The following is a 14,911-nucleotide window of genomic DNA, read 5'->3' on the forward strand; positions in this document are numbered from 1 at the left end:
GACGAGCCCGCTCCCGGCGCCTCTCGCAGCGTCCACCTCCCTGTCTTTGTCGTCTGGGCTCCCAGTCCCCACTTTGATGTCCAGTTCTGCAAGCTCCCAGGCAGGACCATTCATCTGCGCGACCGTCCTTGGGAACCGGCATCGCCTCGCTGCGGTCATGAGCCTCCCCCGCTGGACGCCGAGGTTGCACATAATAAAGCGCTGTGAGAACGTGCTGCTGGTGGGACGGACCGGGAGGGAAATGCATGAGCACAGACCGTCCCGGGAGGGCACGCCGCTCCGACGGGCCCTGTGAATTGGAACCATCTGCTTCTGAAAGGCTTCTTGGTTTCTTTTATGGTTTTATTAAATATCAGAAAACGGGAGGGAAAAGCCATTGTCGGTGAGGTATGGGAAAGAACACTTCATACACTTCTGAAGTAATGAGAAATTCAATTACAAATTAGCCACCAAATTAAATGTCCCATGAAGCACGGCGACTGAGCGACGTAATGAAAAGGCGAGAACTGGACACCTGGAAGGATTTTTTCCCCGAAAAGTGGTAATAAAAGCAACGAGCGTTTTTCCTAAAGGAAAAACAATAACACCAGAATGTTGTGTATAACACCACGCTGCGGAGCGGTTCAAGAACGAGTCCAAATTAAAAAGAGAGAAGGCGGGCCCCGGATGGACTCCGCACAGACGCGCCCAGCGCCACCCCCGCCCCCGGCCCCGCCAGCAGAGCCACGTCCACGTGACCGAGTCTGGCTCCTGCCTCCCTGTCAGAGCTCGTCACTCACGGCTCCTCGCTCGGTCCCACGGGCTCTGGGTCGTGCTGAGTGTGGTCACCACGCCCTGTGGTCTCCTCGTGGACGACCCGGCTGGTTTTCTCACTTGCAGAGTGAACTCAGCGCCGGCGGAGACTCCCAGGAGCTGGAACTTCCATTGGAAACGTCACGTGTCCTGTGCTGAATCAAATTACTATTTTATCTCCTCGTGGGTGTCAAACGGATTTCTTCGCTGCTTCAGAAATGGCCATGAGAGTCCGTGTCAGAGGGTAACACGGTGCACAGTTTCCTTTAAAAAATCACTCCTTGCCCGGCCGGCTGACATGGCTCAGGGGTTGAGCATCAACCTATGAGCCAGGAGGTGATGGTTCGATTCCTGGTCGGGGCACAGGCCCGGGTTGTGGGCTCGATCCCCAGTGTGGGGCGTGCAGGAGGCAGCCGATCCATGATTCTCTCTCATCATGGATTTTTCTCTCTCTCTCCCTCTCCCTTCCTCTCTGAAACCAATAAAAATATATTTTTTTAAAAAATCGAGTCCTTAGTTCAGTCCATACAGTCCTCCCCTTATCCAAGGAGGGTGCTCAGTCAGACCCTCATGGGTGTCGGAATCGCAGGAAGTGCTGAGACAGGGGACGTGGCGAGACAGTGCGATGGACGAAGCTGCAGGGACCGTAGGGGAGATGATGAGACCCACCCCCACCCGGATTTATTCTTAAAACCAGCTGAGTCCAGCTCCACCCGACATGACCACTGATTTCAGCCTCATTATATATTCACTAGAGGCCTGATGCAGGAATTCATGGACACCGGTGGTTGGCCGGCCGGCCCCGCCCCCTGGTCAAACTCCCGGTCAAGGGGACAATTTACATATTAGCCTTTTATTATATAGGATAGTAGTCATTTGCATCTGAAACAGACACACACCAGCCACACAGGCACACACACATACACACTAGCCACACATACACACACACTCACATACACACACACTCAGACCAGCCACATACATGTACACACACTCACACACACGTGCATACACACATGCACACATGCACACCAGCTGCACACACACACCAGCCGCATGGCTATGATCAGGAGCAGGAGGCCCAGATGAGCACAGTGCAGCGAGCTCCTCTGCAGAACCTCCCCCTTACCCGGGGGACCCTGAATACCCCCCCATTGAACCCCCCATTAAATGAGCCTCAATAAGGGAAGCCCATCCTGCTGAAGGGGCCGCTCTCCTGGGGTGGGGCGGCTCTCCGCCTCGCTGCCTCCTGATAAACTCTCGCTGCAAACTCGGCGCTGCTCACGTCTGAACGCTTTCCCGCGTGACGCCAGTGGCCTCGGCCCCGGATGCCAGAGCCCCTGCCTCAGCACCAGACCTCAATCCGTCTACATAAACGTATATATTGTTTTCCTACACACACAAGCCTATGACACAGTTCAATTTATAAACCAGGCGCCGTAAGAGATTAACAGTAAGTAATAAGAAAGCAGCGCAGTTACAACAGACGGGAATAAACGTTATGTGGACGTGGCCTCCTCCTGTCACAATGCCTGGCTTCCCGTGTGGTCGCTGGGGCCGTGGCTAGGCCGCGGGGACCTGCGGGCAGCCAGTGAACCAAGAATAGGCGGCCCGGTCCCGGATCGGCTGACCGCTCCCCCGGGTTCCCGTCCCTGTGACAAGGGGGCTCCTTTCTCTCCCCCTTTGACTGTCCTTGACAATATTCACTCCGACACCCATTTCCGCGGCTCCCGCTCGGAGGAGGCGGAGCCTAAAGCAGAGGCTGCTCTGAGGGGCAATGGAGCTCCTCTGATCGGCCCCCTGTCCGACTTGAGCAAAACGCTCCACGTGCATTGTAACGATCTCATCAGAGACCCGCCGCTGCGTTGCTGGTTTCCTATCTGGGAGCTCAGTTGTTCTAGTTCCGTGGTCGGCAAACTGCGGCTCGCGAGCCACATGCGGCTCTTTGGCCCCTTGAGTGTGGCTCTTCCTAAGCCTCAGGAGCACCCTCATTAAGTTAATAACAATGTACCTACTTATATAGTTTAAGTTTAAAAAATTTGGCTCTCAAAAGAAATTTCAGTCGTCGTACTGTTGATATTTGGCTGCTGACTAATGAGTTTGCCGACCACTGGCCTAGTTGTTCGGCTTCACGGGCTCCTTAACTCGGTGCCAGGAATATTTGTCCGTGAAAAATAAAATAAAAAACAGCTGCTCTCCACAAAGTTAACGTTTCCAGAAACCACTTGGAGATTCATAGACACGGAGTTCTGGAATTCCAGGTGGGAGCTAGAACGCGAGGCCCTGCAGGAAAACGCAAGGATCACAGATGGATGAGCTCAGAGCTGGTAACGGGAAGGGAACGAGAATGAGCAGCGAGAGCCCGGCCAGGCCACGGCCTCCCCATTCCTGCCACTGGGATGCGGAGCCTTCAGTCATTAAAGTCAGAGCATCACTCATAGTTTTAAAAAATACTGTTATTGATTTTAGAGAGAGGAAGGGAGAGGGAGAGAGAGATAAAAGCATCAATGAAGAGAGAGAATCATGGATCAGCTGCCTCCTGCACACCCCACACCGGGGATGGAGCCCACAACCTGAGCCTGTGCCCTGACCGGGAATCGAACCCTGACCCCCTGGTTCATAGGTCGACGCTCAGCCGCTGGGAATCGAACCCTGCAGGCCGGGCTCCAGTCACATTCTTAGGGCAGCCACTGCCTGTGCACAACTCAGCGCTAGCACACAGGTGACACGGGGTGCAGGGACGGACGACACCCCGACATTCTATGCTCCCCACGGCTGGCCCCCTGGTCACCGGTCACAGTGGCCGCAGACAGGCGGCAGCCCACTGGCCGGTGTGAACGTCTGCGCTCACGGTTCCCCATTTCCCACGACGGTTGTCAGGACGCGGTCGTTGGCGAGAGCTCATTAAAGGAGGGAGACCTCGCTCAGGCAGCTCGCAGCTCCTTGTGCTGGAGGCTCCCCTCCCCCCAGGCCCAGACAGAACCGCCACGTGCTCCTGGATCTGGGGCCGGGACTTTCCGTTCTGACCCAGGCGCCCGGACGGAACTCAAGGCCCACGGGATGAGCAGACCCATTCCCGCGGCCTCTGCTGCAAGGCGTCTGGGTGAACACGTTCCCGGCCTCACCCTGAGAGCCGGCCCTCCTGTGTCTGGAGACCCTGCTGACCCGGTCACTGGCCAACAGGCCCCTGGCGTGTTTCCTTCCTGCGCTGTAAGGTCCTGAGTTAGCGCTCCCCCTCTCCGTAACGAGGGAGCTGCGGGGCCGAGGCCCCACCCTGGGCCCAGCCCCTGCTCTCCCCCCGCCCCGCCCCCACCTCACGTGTGGCCCCAGGCGCCCACGGAATTCCCAGGCCTTGGGTCATCAACCTGCGCCCCCCACGTTCCCGCTGAGGGCGTCTCACCATCACAGGAACCACACGGTCCAGCCTCGACGCGGTCGCCCTGGGCTGAGAGCCCCCACCTCACAGCTCATTGTTCTTAGTGCTGAAGGGGAGCTGGGTGCTTGGCAGGAACGGCTCAAACTCAGACCCTCCCCTGGAGGACCTTCCAGGAGAAGCGAGGAGGCAGCGGGACAGGACGGGGCTCCCCCCCCCGTCCTGGCCCCCCCCCCCCCCCGAGTCCGCGAGAAGGGGTCTGTGCCTCCTGCGGGGCCTGCCTCCGCATCCCTGTGAGCTCACCACACACACAGGTGCACATCCTGAGGGGCAGGTACGATTTGTGGCTAAATTTGAAATCTCTTTTTCTGATTTTTCAGTTGTTATAGCCCGTCCTTCCATGGGCTCCACGGCCTCCACGGTATAAACTCCAGGACAAAAGGCAGCCATTGAGCAGTGACAGTTCCTGTGTGAATGACCTGGGACCCACCCTGGGACCCACCCCCGTCCTGGGCAGAGGTGGGTAGTGCCACTGAGCCATACTAAGCACCAGCTAACTCACCGGGGAAGGGAGGGGGTGCAGGGAGGGGTGCAAGGAGGTGGTGCAGAGGGTGCAGGGATAGGATGCAGGGAGGGGTGCAAGGGGAGGGTGCAGGGGGTACAGGGAGGAGGTGCAGGGAGGAGGTGCGGGGAGAGGGTGCACGGAGGGGGTGCAGGAGGTGCAGGGAGGAGGTGCAGGGAGGGGGTGTGGAGGGTGCAGGGATAGGATGCAGGGAGGGGTGCAAGGGGAGGGTGCAGGGGGTACAGGGAGGAGGTGCAGGGAGGGGTGCAGGGAGGAGGTGCAGGGAGGAGGTTCGGGGAGGGGTGCAGGGAGAGGTGCGGGGAAGGGTGCACGGAGGGGGTGCGGGGAGGAGGTGCGGGGAGGAGGTGCAGGGAGGGGGTGTGGAGGGTGCAGGGATAGGATGCAGGGAGAGGGTGCAGGGAGGGGGTGCAGGAGGTGCAGGGAGGAGGTGCAGGGAGGAGGTTCAGGGAGGGGTGCAGGGAGAGGTGCGGGGAAGGGTGCACGGAGGGGGTGCAGGGAGGGGTGCACAGAGGGGGTGCAGAGGGGCCCGGACACTGCGGCCCTGGGGTCAGCAGATGAAAGCCTGCACAGCTGTGACTGATGGCACCCGCCACGCCCACCGCCCCAAAGGGTGTCCGATCGCCGGCTTCTCTGCGCTGTGTGTGAGGCTGCCTACGGCTGGGAAACCGTGAAGCGCATGACAGTTTGTCATAAACTCCTCGTGCAGTTGTGTGCTTAACCCTCCCCACTCGCCCTGACCCGTCAGCGCTTCCTCCACAACCACCACCCGCCACAGGCTCACGAGGGCTCCTGACACCGCGCCCGCCCTCCACGCGCAGATTCCTGCAGAGTGAAGGCACCGACGTATGGAATTTCCCACAATCCTGAGGGAGAGGCGCGGAGTGTGTTAGTACCAACAGGTGTGAGCTGACCCTGCCACGCCAATAAGCGGGTCTCAGCCACGAACCCATGCCATGGAAGTGCGGCCACGCAACGCATGAACACACACGCACACACACGGAGGGCAGGGTCAGGGGAGCGCCCGGTCCGCACCCAACCTCGGACCCTGGCTCCTCCGAACAGCCTTTCCCACACGACGGAGCAGACTGTGCAGCCAGGAGACAGAACTCTCTCCCAACACCGTCACCTAGACCCAAACCATCCCGGGCCAGGAAAACGGGGCGTTTCCATCCAGCAAGATGCTGCTGGCGCCAGAAAGACAGGCGAGTGGACAGGGCGAGGGCCGGCTCCCCGAGCAGAGCAGGGGCTGGGGATGTGAACCTCGGCCGAGCTCTGGGAGAGTCTCTGGGAGAGTCTGGGACACGCCAGTCCAGTGACGGCGAACCTATGACACGCGTGTCAGAGGTGACACGCGAACTCATTCTTTTGGTTGATTTTTGTTAAATGGCATTTAAATATATAAAATAAATATCAAAAATATACATCTTTGTTTTACTATGGTTGCAAATATCAAAACATTTCTATATGTGACACGGCACCAGAGTTAAGTTAGGGTTTTTCAAAATGCTGACACGCCGAGCTCAAAAGGTTCGCCATCACTGCTCTAGTCTCTCAGACGCTGTCACTGAAACCGCAGAAGCCGACACGGCACGGCTCCTCCGCGAGGGGAGTGAGGGGGCCGCCCTGCGGATGGCGTGCGGCCAGCGTGTGACGGTGTCTCCAGGCCGGGGAACACACGGGCCGGCTTAGCGTGTCATTTTTCCTTTCTCACTTACTTCCCGAGTTCGTAAAAGAGTTATTAGGTGCAGGGTTCGCTCACTAAAAATATTTTTTCAGCCAATTTTAGGTCTTGGGTGACAAAACAGGTTTTAAAAATAACTCTGTTTTCCCTCCACGCAGTGCACCCCCGGGGCTTGCGAGTGGCCACCAGCCACCGGGTGTCAGGTTGCGAGTTCCCGCTAATGACGGTGTCATCGTCCCGGCAGCCGGCAGCCCGGTCCTGGCCCCTCCCCCGTGGACGTCGGCATCGGACAGACTTTCTAACTGTAACCGCCCGCCCTCCAAATAGAAAATCCGTCTGAAAGGAAACTCCACGTACAAATGTTCCCACAATTCACGAGAAACAGCAGGAAGATGTTGCTGGGCTATAGGGAAGTGTTTGCCTGTTTTAGGAGACCTAACCTTGGGTTGGAGGCACAGACCACGAAACTTCCCTTTTTTGTTCATCCTCACCCGGGGATGTGTTTCCATTGGTTTTAGGGAGAGAGGGGGGAAGACAGAAACATCAACGTGAGAGAAATACATCAATTGGTTGCCTCCTGCGTGTGTCTGGGTCGGGGAGGAGCCCACAACCGAGGTACGTGCCCGTGACTGGAATCGAACCCGGGACCCTTCGGTCTGCAGGCCAACGCTCTATCCACTGAGCCACACCAGCGGGGGCCACCATGAAACTTAACAGATGATCTGATCGGTGTCCTCAAACATTCATCGACATAGAAGGCTGCAGGCCGTTGTCACATGAAAGCAGTCGCGTCACAGATAAGGTTTTTGGTAAAATTAACGGAAAACAGACGACTGTACAGGTTGCTCCCGGGCAGCGTTGCTACACTCAGAGGCCGAGCCCTGTGGTGAGTAATAGACATAGCCAAGAGCCACTGACAGGGCGCTGACAACGACCGCTTTTCCTTTGCAAAAATATACACAAACCAGAGACGCCTTGTTTGTTTGTTTGTTTTTGCCAAAGAAACTATTTGGTCCTTCCCACCGGGGACGGAAGTCCTCGCAGTTATTCTGAAACACTCCGCAGCCCAGACCCCGGGCCTGCGTGGTGTGGGCCGGCCTTCCGTCGGGAACTGTCTTAAGAAGAGAGGGTTCAGAATACCTTAGGGTTGTCCAGTGACACCCTCCTTCCAGAGACTCCCCATGAGGGCCTGACACGGAGTTTCCTGGGATTATAAGCAAACACAGGCGAGAGGCTCAGAAAGGAGCCAACGGGGTCAGGAGGCTCCCGTCAGCGACCACAGACCTACCCGGGCACCGGGGCGTCTTGTGGGCCACGGCGGTGCCGCTGATGGGCCTCCCGTTGGGCGTGACGCACCAGCAGTATCCCGTGTAGCTGTGGCACTGCACCTGGAGGCGACAGGACTCGGTGTCAGGGCGGGGCCTCACCACACAGGCGGCTCCCCTGACCCCCAGTGCGAGAGGGGTGCCCGACCCGGATCCCGCGCACACACGTGTACATGGCTGTAGAGTGTGTACCTGCTGTACAGCATGTACCTGCTGTAGAGCGTGTACCGGCTGTAGAGTGTGTACCGGCTGTAGAGCGTGTACCTGGCTGTAGAGCGTGTACCTGCTGTAGAGCGTGTACCTGGTATAGAGCGTGTACCTGCTGTAGAGCGTGTACCGGCTGTAGAGCGTGTACCTGCTGTAGAGCGTGTACATGGCTGTAGAGCGTGTACCTGCTGTAGAGCGTGTACCTGCTGTAGAGCGTGTACCTGGTATAGAGCGTGTACATGGCTGTAGAGCGTGTACCTGCTGTAGAGCGTGTACCTGCTGTAGAGCGTGTACATGGCTGTAGAGCGTGTACACGGCTGTAGAGCGTGTACCTGCTGTAGAGCGTGTACCTGCTGTAGAGCGTGTACCTGGTATAGAGCGTGTACATGGCTGTAGAGCGTGTACCTGCTGTAGAGCGTGTACATGGCTGTAGAGCGTGTACACGGCTGTAGATCGTGTACCTGCTGTAGAGCGTGTACCTGCTGTAGAGCGTGTACCTGGTATAGAGCGTGTACATGGCTGTAGAGCGTGTATCTGCTATAGAGCGTGTACCGGCTATAGAGCGTGTACCTGGCTGTAGAGCATGTACCTGGCTGTAGGTGCCGTCCTCGCTGCACTCCGGGATGAACACCTGCTGGAACTCTTTCCTCGCCTGCTCCTGCGTGTACTTCCGCTCGGCCACACACCGGGACACGTCTGCAGGCGGGAGCAGAGCAGCGCGGTTACACACCAGGAAGAGGCAACGCCAGAGACACAGGCGCGTGGAGACGCGGGCGCGACGGCGCGGGGCAGCCACCTCCGCTGGGCGGGCAAGTGGCCACCGCAGGTCACCAGCGAGAGGCTGGCTGCTCCGAGTCGGGTCCTCTCGACACTAAGGAGCCGGGGCAGAGGCTGGGAGAGGGTTACTGGCTCGTCCCGGTGACTCAGGACCTGCCTCACGGCCAATGAGGGAACACAGCTGTGGTCCAGCCGGAGCCCACGGGGTCCAGTCCACAGGCCCAGCGGGAGGGAGGGGGCTCGGGGGCTCCCGGGGGCTGGGACGTGCTGGCCCACAGCGGGGTCCAGGTCACCTGCCCGGAAACACCATCGGGGGCACCACTGGGCCTCTCTGCTCTGTGTCTGCGTTTCCTAGGACCTCGGAGCGATGCCAAGCTCCGCCTCCTTCCACCGCCCAGCAGTGAGTGCCTCCGTCCAGCCTGCCCCGGCCTCAAAGCCGCGACACCGGCCGGCCAGGTGGCTCAGTGGTTGAGCGTCGACCTGTGAACCAGGAGGTCAGGCACAGGCCCGGGCTGTGGGCTGGATCCCAGTGTGGGGCGTGCAGGAGGCAGCCCATCCGTGATTCTCTCTCATCATTGATGCTTCTAACTCTCCCTCTCCCTTCCTCTCTGAAATCAATACAAATACATTTTTTAAAAATGCTGCTCAGACAGGGTCCGAGGCACAGCCGCGGGGCTGTGCTCCTCAGGAAGAAACCCTGGGACTCAGCAAACGAGTGAAAAGGAAAAGTCTAGAAGCGCCAACAGAAACAGTGCTGCTGAGAAATGTCCGCGACGCTCCACCCGCGTTTCCTCTCGGATGCTGGTGGTTCCGTGTCGTCCACGGAGGCCTACAGGTCGCTGGCTACACCCTAGTGGGGGGTGCACAGCACACGGAGCAGACACGGTGATGTTGCCATAACTACGCCTGTGCCCGGCGGGCCTGGAAACATCGGCGACTCTGCAAAGTATCTGGTTGTCTAACGGCAATGCCGGGCACCGGAAACTAATGCAAAATGACACGGAAAGAGAAGAAAACATTTCAGCCCCCCAACCCTGCTCTGCCCACGGATTAGGGGAGGAGTCAGCAGGACGGACTGTGGGGGTCCTGGGTGCCCAGTAAGGGAGGCCTGCGGCCCCACAAGGCCCGCCTCGCCCCACGGCTGCGCGTCTGCCCTAGGCTCCTGCCGGCAGGAAGGGAGGCCATCCTGGTGCTGGTGCCAGACCCCAGGGAGAGGATTCGAGGGGCGAGACGGCCGCTACCCAGGGCCCCTCCTTTCCCGACCCGGCCAGTGGCCAAGGAGCCTCCGGCGCGGAGAGGCCAGACGTCCCCACGCGGCCTCCCGGTCCTCGCGCCCTGGACACCCTCACAAGCGCTGGTTTCCTTCCCTGGGCCCCCCAAACCCTGGAGCCCATTTGAATTTTAAAACTTGAAAAGAATGGTTTCCCCAAGTTGTCTTAAGTGTTTCCAGACTTAAATAACCAGTTGTCTGGACCTGCTTCTCCAACGCGCCACTGCCCAGCGGCTCCAGTGGTGACCGTCTCATTGCCTGGCAGTTAAACTGCCGGCTGCGAGGAGGTGCCATCCCAGCAGCAGCCCGGCCGGGGGGCTTCTGGTAGCTCCGGGCGTCCCTGAGCTGCGCGCAGACCCTGCCGGAGGTGGGCAGCCCGGCTGCGCCCCCCACCCCCGACAGGCTGGTCCCTAGGGGCCTCCTGCTGCAGAAACGCCAGGGCTCAGGCCTCCTTCCTGGTGCACGCTGGGCCGGCGGCCGCCTCGCACGTGTGGTTTTACTGCGCTCTGTGTTTTAGCTGCGGAAATCACTGCTTTGCTGGGCCCCGTCCTCCTGTTTTAGGGCAGCCTGCGGTCTGACTGTCTAAAGGGAGAAGTGGGCCCCGCTGGCCAGGGCCCCGTGTGGCGGATGGAGTTACAAATTGTGCCCAGCGTTTGAACTCTCGTGGAACAAGCAGAAAGCATCCATTTTCCAAACCCAAGGGGCCGGCCGTTCCCAGCGTGGGGTGTGGACCTTTTAAAGACACCAGCACTTCTGCCGCGGGCGGGAGCTCTCGAACCCGCAGCCCCGCGTGCCGGGCGCGAAGTCCCAGGTTCCCGGCTGCTGCGGGCGATGATGCAGGCGGGGAACCAGGCCCACGAGGCCCTGCGGCCCGTCGGTCGCCCCCGGGTCCAGGCCTGCGGGTGGAGCTGGCGGCCCCGCCCCTGCCCTGGTCCCCCTTCCAGATGTGCTGACTCAGCACCGGCCACGGCCTGCGGCCAGGAGCCTGGACGGCCCTCCCGGCCGATTCTGCTGAAACATGCAAAACACAAGGCGGTTTCCCTCAGAACTGCTCACACCGCCCGGTGCTGCTGTGTCGTGTTACTCTCTCTGGCGTGGTCAGGACACGTGACGTGAGGCCGCAGGCTCGGCCAGTTTGCCCCTGCGCCATCCACTCCGGGTCACGGGGCAGCCCACGGCGGGGCCCTCAGCAGAGCCCCCTCCTCTCCTTAGCTTTATTTCTTTAATATATTTTTATTGATTTCAGAGAGGAAGGGAGAGGGAGGTAGAAACGTCAATGTTGAGAGAGAATCACCGATCTGCTGCCTCCTGCTCGCCCCACGCTAGGGGCTGAGCCCGCAACCCGGGCGTGTGCCCGGACCAGGACTCACACTGTGACCTCCCGGTTCATGGGTCCGCGCTCACCCTCTGAGCCCCGCCCGCCAGGCCCGTCCTTGACTTTAAGCTGGCGACTGGCTGACCTGCTCCTGCGCGAGACTAAACCAGCGCCCTCCCTACAGAAATCGCAGCATCCGCACAGCCTCCCATGGCGTCATCCCCCTGCATCCCCACGGCTCTCTGCAAACAGGACAGAGTTCACGGCTCCTCGCCGCCCCTGGGGGCCGCCTGAACGAGCTCCCTCACGCCGGGCTGTGGTCGGAGGGAGGCGCAGCCGGCCTTCACGGCTCCTGGTCTGGCTGAGGCTGGACCCTGGACACCTTGTGGGTTTTTTGTTTGTTTTTCTTTTTGGACACTTTGTTTTTAACGGTTTGAAAATTAAATCCTCACAACACAAGCCCCGTCATTTTTCCCCTGGGATCCACGACACAAAACCTCAAACCGTCGTCGTGACCATCTGAGAGCGTGGGACTCGGTGGCCTCAGGGCGTCCACCACGCGTGGAACCAGAGCTTCCATCACTCCAAGGAAACCCCGCCCCACCCCCGCCTCCCTGTGGTGCCTGCGGGGCTCAGGGCCTGTGAGCGGCTCATGGGCCATGTGGGCGTCTGTGCCTGGACGCCTTTCCCTTTGAGTTCTAGGGTCACGGTGCACGCGTGTCCGTAGCCTCGGGCCCTGATGGTTTTGGATTCTCAACGCTGGCTGTGCCCTTCCCGTTAGCTCTGGGCCTCACTGGCCTCACGTTCAGTGGCCGTTCCCTGAGGCTCCCATCCCAGGGACAGCAGCTCGTCCCAGCCGCCCTCCTTCCCCGGCCAGTGTGGGCTAGCGGTTAGCGAGCACGAACCTATCAAAGGACTCTGTCTCGAGTCATGGAAATCGCTCTTCTTCCCACTGATCTGAAATGTTCACAGACTTACATCTCGAGTCCCTCCCGACAATGCAGCGGCGGGGGGACTAAAGCGCACGGCGTGGCGGTCCCGTGGTACTGACTCTCATGGCACTGACTCCCATGGTACCGACTCCCGTGGGACCAACTCCCGTGGGACCGCCCGGCGCTGCGAGGCGCGTGTGCGCGGACGGCTTACCTTTGCAGTTGCCCCGGTACGCGATCTCCAGCTGCGGGTCCTTGCACTTGGCACGCTGGAACTCGCAACGGGACAGGAAGGTCCTCCCGTCCGACGCACAGACCGGCTTCTGGGGGGAGCCCCCGCAGTCCAGGCTGCAGTCCTTGTCCTTATCTTGATCGACTCGCAAAAACTGCAGGAGGAGAAGAGAAGCAGATCGACCTGAAGAAACGCTTGCAGCCCGGCCAGCGGGGCCCGTGGCTGAGCGTCGACCTGTGAACAGGAGGTCAGGGTGCGATTCCCAGTCAGGGCACATGCCTGGGTTGTGGGCTCCATCCCCAGTGTGGGGCCTGCAGGAGGCAGCCGATCCATGATTCTCTCTCATCCTTGATGTCTCTCTCCCTCCCTCTCCCTTCCTCTCTGACATAAATAAATATGCACATATTTTTTAAAGAAATGCTTTCGGCAGAGCAGCGGAGAGCAGACGGTGACCTGAGGCCACTGATGTCTGGGAGCCGTGGCCGGACACACCAGGGAGACCTACGCATTCTTGGCCGTCGCCTGTTTTCTAAGTCTCGGAAACCGACCATTCTCTACGCCCGCGTTTGGTGCTGAATCGCAGAAGCTGAGCAGCGTGTGAACCCGCCCCATCTCACAGAGGCCAGTGCGCCCTTTACCTTCCGTCTGAACGGGGCGGGGCGGGGGGGGGGCCTTGCTTCGGAGTCTGTGAATTCATTGCCAGTCACTCCCCACTCACCCTGCGCTGCCCTCATCTGGGAGGTGAGGAGTCGGTGAGGAAATCGGGAGGTGGGTCCCCCAATGAAATGGCCCCACAGGGCCCCCGTGACCTGGGCCCTGCATGCATATCGCCTGAATTAGGTTCCTATCCTATATAATAAAAGGCTAATATGCAAATCAACTGAACGGCAGAATGGCCGGTCGATATGCCATGCACTGACCACCAGGGGGCAGATGCTCAATGCAGGAGCTGCGCCCTGGTGGTCAGTGTGCCAGAAGCGGGACCCACAGCTGACGAGCACAGCAGCGGTGGCGGGAGCCTCTCCCGCCTCCCCAGAAGCTCCAAGGATGTCCGACTGACTGCTCGGACATCCCCCGGAGGCTCCCAGACTGTGAGAGGGTGCAGGCTGGGCTGAGGGACCCCCCTCCCCACGTGCACAAATTTCGTGCACCAGGCCTCTAGTTTCTGAACCATCGCCCAGGCCCAGGGAAGCGGTTTCTGTGGAGGCCTGATGGCTCTTGGGCTGGCCTATGTCCCCCACAGACCCTGCCCAGGGCCCCCCATGCTCCCCAGTCCTGAGGATACCCCAGGTTCCCTGTCCTTGCCCGGCTCCTCCTTATCCCCCACATACCCCTCAGATCTAACAGTGTCCCCCCAGAGGCCTGGGCCCAGCTGCCAGCTCCCACACAGCACTTCCTGGCCAACAGATGGTGCTCCCCACCCACCCAACTCCCAGACCTCTGCACGTGCTCCCACTGCAGGCCTAGTCCTCCCTCCCCTCACCCCCACCGCCACCCCCACCCCTGCCAGGAGGGACAGCAAACGTGCAGGGGACCCAGGTGGGCAGGGACCCACGTGCAATGGAACATCCTGGAGGCAGCGAGAACCCTGCTCTCCCCTCCACTGCGGGGTGCATGCTCACTGACTAGGGCGAGTGCAGAGGGACCTGGAGAAAAGAGGGGGCCCAGAGGAGACGCTCAGCTCCCTCCTCGTGTCCTCCAAACACTGACACTGCCCCCCAAGTGAGACACCTGTGGAGGGAAGCCAGCCTCCCTCGCCCTGTGACCACGGCCTGGGCCATGCAGAGCTGGCCCTTCAGACGGAACCTGTGGGAGCCCGAGGGCAGGTGGGAGGAGCTCACAGGCACTGAGGAGGAGACAGAGGTTCCTGGAGGACCCCAAGCCCAGCTGCCTCACGCGACCACTGAGAGACCAGGCTCCCGGAAGTCACCAGCTTGTCTGCGATGCAGCTGGCACCCAACCAGCACCTGGGACCCGGTCCTACTCCCCGCTCTGCCCTGCACGGCCGGGTCTTCCTGCTCCAGGACCCCCACGGGAGCATTTTGGGGAGGAAGCCTGGGAAGTGGCATGGACGAGGGCTGGGCGTCAGGGCTCAGCGCCTCTGTTCCCGTCCCCAGCTCCACTCGGGCTTTGACTCCTGCTGGCTCCGCCGACTTCGTCTGAAGTGCAAAGGCCACCCTGTCACCTTGGGCGACGCAGGACACAGATGCTTCACGCTCCCCGACAGCGTGTTATGCGAGGAGACGAGACGGCAAGGCCTGCGGCCCTGGGGCAGCCTCTCTGCACAGCGCCTCCTCCCCCCCCCCCGCCCCCCCCACCTCCCCACCTTGAGGTCACATCACCCCGAGCCACAGGCGCAATCTCCGAGATGCACTCCCTGCCGCGGCGCCTGGCCCCTGTCACCGACACCTCCCCGGGTGTCTG

At 60.3% G+C, this 14,911-nt stretch overlaps 1 protein-coding gene across 4 annotated transcripts in view; it reads right to left on the bottom strand.

Annotated features, from left to right (window-relative positions):
* SMOC2 (SPARC related modular calcium binding 2) overlaps positions 1–14,911 on the bottom strand; it is a 65,952-nt gene that overhangs the window by 32,164 nt on the left and 18,877 nt on the right. For 2 of the 4 annotated variants that reach the window (XM_070417320.1, XM_070417319.1), the window contains exons 2-4: positions 12,470–12,641; positions 8,551–8,657; positions 7,718–7,817 (exon numbers count right to left, since the gene is read on the bottom strand). In XM_070417320.1, coding sequence (XP_070273421.1) covers positions 7,718–7,817; positions 8,551–8,657; positions 12,470–12,641 — 379 coding nt within the window. The remainder of the gene's footprint in view (positions 1–7,717; positions 7,818–8,550; positions 8,658–12,469; positions 12,642–14,911) is intronic. The other 2 variants (XM_070417322.1, XM_070417321.1) reach the window with 1 other exon arrangement.

This window comes from Myotis yumanensis, unplaced genomic scaffold, assembly GCF_028538775.1.
Source record: "Myotis yumanensis isolate MYYU_CA2020_CCGP unplaced genomic scaffold, mMyoYum1.0.hap1 SCAF_6, whole genome shotgun sequence".
In the NCBI taxonomy this organism is placed as follows: Eukaryota; Metazoa; Chordata; class Mammalia; order Chiroptera; family Vespertilionidae; genus Myotis; species Myotis yumanensis.